Genomic DNA, 6,000 nt, shown 5'->3' on the forward strand with positions numbered 1-6,000 from the left:
TTCTACCCATCCTGTTCTTGCGAATTCAGAGTTGGGCTTATGGCCGGGATTTCCAAAATAGAGTGGGTCTAAAGCATGTTTCGTCCCTGATGGCAATATCAGGAAAAGTAATAAGTAAATAAATAAATAGCTGAAACGAAAACAAATTTTATAAAAATATATGTATTTGATGAAACATACTAAGTAATTAACTTAAGTTTGGTGAGGAAAGTGTTTTTTTATGCATGTAAAAAGTGGGAACGAAGCGCGCCAATACCTATTTATATCTTGTATTAAAGTTTACTCTCAATAAAATCGCACTCATTATTTCAAAGAACTTGAAATTGAAAAAAAAAAGGTTTTTTAAGTTCTAATGCAAAAAATGAAATATTAACGACGTTTTTTTTCTCTTCTAACAGAGGTCTTTTCATCACAATAAATGATTTGGGTCATATTCATGAAATTCTTGGAAATTGGCCGGAAGAAAACGTAAAGGTAATTCATTTTGTTTTTTAATTATAAATTCTTGTGATATTTAGACGCACGGCAGTATCTCAGCTAAGTTCATAAACATTTTTTTTGAGAAAATTTCAGTTTTGCTTTGATTCAATAAATACAGTCAAAACACACTTAAACAAAACATAGGGAATCTAGGAACACAGGTAAATACTGATATAGTAACATTCAAACAAGAGAAAGGTTTTTTTTTTTTTTTTTTTTTTTTTTTTTTCTAAATAATTAGATTGAGGTAAAACTCATTACACATGGATCCCTTTTTCTATTTTTACTTGAATTTTCAATAGTCCTCTAAGGGGTAGTCCATAAATGATGTCATGTTTTTAACCCCGCTTCCCTCTTTGCCTCAAAGTGTTTTTCACCCCCCCCCCCTTTTTCACACGTCACGCTATTTTTCATAAATATACTCTTATAAAAAAAAATGCATGATGTCAAATTTCTCGATACCCCTTCCCTCCATTTGTTCCAAACTGTCATAATTTCACGAACCTCGTAGACCCTCAAAGCCTGACATCATTTGTAGACAGCCGATGAGACCAATTCTCCTTCTTTACGGACAATGTTCCAATATTTTTTAACGTGAACTTTTCAAAGACGATTTTATTTTCTGAGGGAGCAATATCCAGAAATGAGTTTTTAGGAGCTATTAATTTTTAGGGATTTAATTTTTACATATATTTGGAAGATTATAGATATATTTGCATATTTTACATATATTTGCATTATATTTGGAAGTTTGTTCGAACAAACCAAGTTTATGGTCATTTGTGATTCCTCCACGTGAGAAAGCATTCATGTTTTAAATTACATAATTTATGTGACCATACGTTTAGAAGTGAATTGCTCGATCATGATTTAAAAAACGTTGTTATCATTGATCCAAATGATTTTATCAAAATGTAAGCTAATAAAATAGTTTTGGTGTCCTGATTGGCAGGTTTTTGGTCTGATTTTAACAACACGTATTTGGTTGATATTTTATTAAAGATTCGGGAGAAGAAACAACGAAATCGTAAATGCTCCTTTAAATTTGTTTTACAACTTCTTGTTTAGCGAGTCTATGTTTGCTTGCATCTGAATGAAAAGCTTACTTTTTTCTCCACCTGACGAAGTGGTGAGACATTTCAAATTGATTCTACAGACCCATTACACCTTAAGGCCACTGCAGTTGTGAAAACACCAACTAATCACTCCAGATTAGATCTTTTTCTTGTGATTAACAACCTCCTTATTATTCATGTAGACATTCTGACAATCGTTCACTTCAGCAACAACAATTCAACCACAAGGGCGTGAATTTTATTGTCTCAACAACATGCAAATGAAACAGCCTATCCTTATTGGACAACCAACACCTATCTGCACGTGTCAACAGTTCATTATTTATTAGATGACGTATGCCCACGCGTCTGTTATTGCCAATAATGATTCCGTCACTATTTTCTATAAATCTCTTTGCAGGCGATCGTCGTGACAGACGGAGAGAGAATTCTGGGTCTGGGCGACCTTGGTGCAAACGGGATGGGTATTCCCGTCGGTAAGATGGCCTTGTATACTGCGCTGGCAGGTATACCGCCCTCGGCCCTGCTTCCTGTCACGCTTGACGTCGGGACCAATAACGAGGTGAGATCACAATCGTAAAGAACATCGTTTTTCCGAGTTTTGTGCTCTCATTTCTACGTTTTGCGCTCTTTGGTTTCAGTATATTTTTTTTTTGATGAAATCTTCGAAGAAGCATAAAATGCTTGGGTTGTTCTTGGATAAAAATAAAGATCCAGTCGAGAGATGGTGAAATATGTGTCACAGAATTACCCTTTTATGTATGTACGGGATATCCCAGAACGCCGTCTACGAACTTGGAGGGAGATAGAGAACACGATAACAAGTAAGAAACAAGGAACATATGCTGTAAAAAAATTTCGAAACGTTCCTGGAAAATAATGGGCAGCTGATATGCTTAATTTCTGCCAGTAACATATCTAGCAAGTACCAGGAGAGTCTCCTGCTCTAAAAGTTAGTAACCTTCCTGAAATTAACTTGGGATCTTTCTGAAAAATTCAGGAACCTTCCCAATCAAAGTCAGTCATGTTTCTAGAATAACTCATGAACTTTCAGCTAAAACGTATGTTCTTGTGTAATTTTTGCTCCTGAAGCAAATATAGCCGAAGCTAAGACAGAATTGCAAGCAATTCCTTCAATGCCACATCATCCGAAGATTGCAGTTCGCCCTTGTTTGGGACTCAGTCAATCCGGAGGGTTGACCAAGCTGAAGAAAAACACCTTATAAAGAAAAAAAATGTAGTATAAAATCAGCTTTCGTAAAACTTGTTGCGTTTCTGGAAATTTTTCGCAAAAACACTTTTTTTCCCTTAGGAAATTGGTATAGCTAGACCACGAAGAGAAGGCGCGCGTGACGTAGTGGCTGGACGAGTCGATTACGGCGATTTGGCGTAGATAGCAAATGACTGAAAATCAGAATTACTTTGGCTTCTTATCGCCTTTCTTCTCTTGCTCATTTTTTCCGAAAAAAAAAAAAAAACAAAAAAAAAACGGAGTTTGTCGATTGTGAATTTTTATGCAGTTTGTAAATTAACTTGTAATCGATCGATTGATAATGTGTTTTTACTGTGTGCTTAGTAATTAAATTTAGTGTTACCAAGTACTAAATGTAGGAAAATTTGTATTTTAGCATTGTAATAATGATTTCCACTTAACTTTTTTTTTCTGATAACAAATAATCAAACTTTAAATATTCTCGTTATTTTTAAATTACCATGAGGTAAATTGTATCTGGTGTATTTCAGTACTTTTTATAGTAAATTTTGTTTGGCGTCATAATACCTTAAAAACTAAAATTAAGAGGAATTTTGTGGCATTATATTTTAATGATTCTGAGTAAATATATAATTTAACAGAAAACAGTTTATGTTTCATGAATTAAACGGGAAATTATAAGCCTGTGAACAGAGAGGTACCGATGGGAGTTCACTGAGGCCTCACAAAAAGTCCTTATTTGACACATTTTGTCAAAAGATTTGGCAAAGTGGAAGATACCAGTACAGAGAATTGCGTTTTTTCCTCTCATACTTATATCTTCTCAGATGTAGGATGTGTGCATGTTGTATTTTAACATGCAGTAAAATTTTAATTTTCATTTCCTCCTTCCGAGCATTTTGGTTCGGGGTGCCCCAGCGTGTGACCTGTACTTTATTTAATCTTTATACTGCTTTTCGTATTCAAAAATACGTCCGTAGTTTAATTTTATTTCACCAAACAGTAAAATAACCATACATTTAACAAAACTCATTCTAATTATAAAAAAAAAAGAAGAAAAAAGGGTCGCAATACATTTTACATAAATACTATCATTTCAGCCTAATCGAATCGTATGCCAAGATGATTAAGACGTTCGTATTCGTAGTTTACACAGTGGCCTCCCAAGAAGGTCAGCATATTTAAAATATAAAAAAAGGATGGTAGGAAAAAGAGGCTTCCTTTGGGAAAAGGTACACCTTGGGACAGCTCTATTTTCCCACATAGATTTTAAAACGTTCTAATTTTCAAATACACTAGTACTTTGATTCCACTGATTAAGCAGGTAAGAATTTTTTTTTTTTTTTTTTGTACAAACATATCTTATAACCTTCTCCTGAAATTTTTATAAGTTGCATAGTGGGTTTGACAATGAAAGACTAATGTATAACAAAATTAGAAAAAAAAGGAGGAAAAGTGTCTCAAGGTGAGCCCCACCCTCCTTTCCACACCCACATTTAAAAATAATGTGAATTAAATACTTATAAATAAAAAATAGAACGTTAATACGTATATTATTTTGCATTTTGTTGAATAAGAAATCAAAACAAGGGTTATAATAATGATGTTTAATCAACTAAATAATAATTCTTAAGAACAAAACAAATGAATAAATAAAAAGGGCGAGAGAAAAAGTATTACTGGAAGTACGAAATATATGGTAGCGAGAATCATGGGGGTAGCATTAATTAATTAAACAAGATCAGCAACATTCAAACATTATGAATATCAAAGAAAAAAATAAATTATAGGAAGAATGCATTTTAAGAACACCTGTTGGTAAATTCCTAAAAATTTTAGAGGATACTGCTGTATGAAGCTTGTGACATTGAATTACAATGATAAACTGTTTCGTTCTACAGATTGTGCTTCTCTAAATCCCTTCCAGTGATTTACAAAAACAATTGTTCCACTCCTTCCAATCTTATGAATGTGCAATTAAACTTATGTAGTCATTTTTTTTTAAACATTCATGAAAATTATTCCGATCTTAAAAATTTTCTACTTAGATTACAAAATATTGATATATTAGTAAGAAGCACATGTGCAACTTATAAACGGTTGATTTCCGATACATTGATAGAAAATTCCTCGATTATACTGGAATGGATAATATGTCAAGGAAAGAAAAACAAAAAAAAACAAGGGCTCTGGAGGATTGCAATTCTTCCAATCCCTCCTTAAAATAAAGCAGAAAATAAGCACAGGTCTTCAATCGTGTGTATAAGTGTTTTTTTTTTTTTTTAATCTTGAAATCTGTTATTGAGAATTGATGACAAGAATGCGAAAAAAAAGGGGGGGGGGGGATCTTCGAAGCCTTTTTTCGAAATGAAAAAAAAAATGTAAATTTCCGAAACAGAATGGGTTATTAAACTAAGATGTGAAAACAATAAAGCTATTGCGAAAAAAATTAAAAGATGTGGATGGAATTGCGAAAACATGAAATATTTAACAGGATAAATTGCTGAAAATGTCGCATTCCCAATCCATTGAGCCTGTTTCGGAAGCTGTATCTGTTCCTGACTCTGATTCAACGGTGAAATTTAGAGTTTCAACTACATTTTCTACTATTCCGTCAGTGTCCCAATATTTCGTCTCCAATTTTTCAATGTGGCTGCAGTATTTTTCCCAGTGACGACTGGGAATTTGAATTGCGCGCGTTATAAGTTCTTCTGGAGTTTTGAGACTTAACTCAGCTTCAACGTTTCTATTCCTTATAAAGCGCTTGACAGCTGCCCAGGCTAACTCGATCGGGTTCAAATCACAATGATAAGGGGACAATCGTAGAACCGAGTGTCCATGCTGTTTTATAAGTTCATCCATGCGATATTTTTTTGTCGGTGAAGCATTTGCTTGAATTATTTCAAAAATTTCCGGTTTTCTCAAATTGCTGTCATATGGGATTGAGTGTTCGTCTAGATACTGACGCATCACATCTTTTGTTGAATATTTCGATGGTACAGGGTCTACAACCTTCGTATGGTACGAAGCATTGTCCATTACTATTACAGAGTTAGGGGCGATGTTTGGTAAAAAAATTTCTCGAATATATTTTTCGAAATTTTCGGAATTCATTTGCCCATGGTAATCACCCTTGGCACATCCTGCTTTGAAGACCAAACCTGCATTGGGTATAAACCCTTCTTTAGATCCTGCATGCACTACTATCAATCGACTTCCTGCTCCATCTTT

At 33.9% G+C, this 6,000-nt stretch overlaps 1 protein-coding gene across 1 annotated transcript in view; it reads left to right on the forward strand.

Moving 5' to 3' along the window:
* Window positions 1–6,000, forward strand: part of LOC129225576 (NADP-dependent malic enzyme-like) — a 79,882-nt gene that overhangs the window by 39,737 nt on the left and 34,145 nt on the right. Inside the window, exons 4-5 of the mRNA XM_054860025.1 lie at window positions 399–474; window positions 1,957–2,118. Coding sequence (XP_054716000.1) covers window positions 399–474; window positions 1,957–2,118 — 238 coding nt within the window. The remainder of the gene's footprint in view (window positions 1–398; window positions 475–1,956; window positions 2,119–6,000) is intronic.

The sequence above is a fragment of the Uloborus diversus genome, chromosome 7 (assembly GCF_026930045.1).
Source record: "Uloborus diversus isolate 005 chromosome 7, Udiv.v.3.1, whole genome shotgun sequence".
In the NCBI taxonomy this organism is placed as follows: domain Eukaryota; kingdom Metazoa; phylum Arthropoda; class Arachnida; order Araneae; family Uloboridae; genus Uloborus; species Uloborus diversus.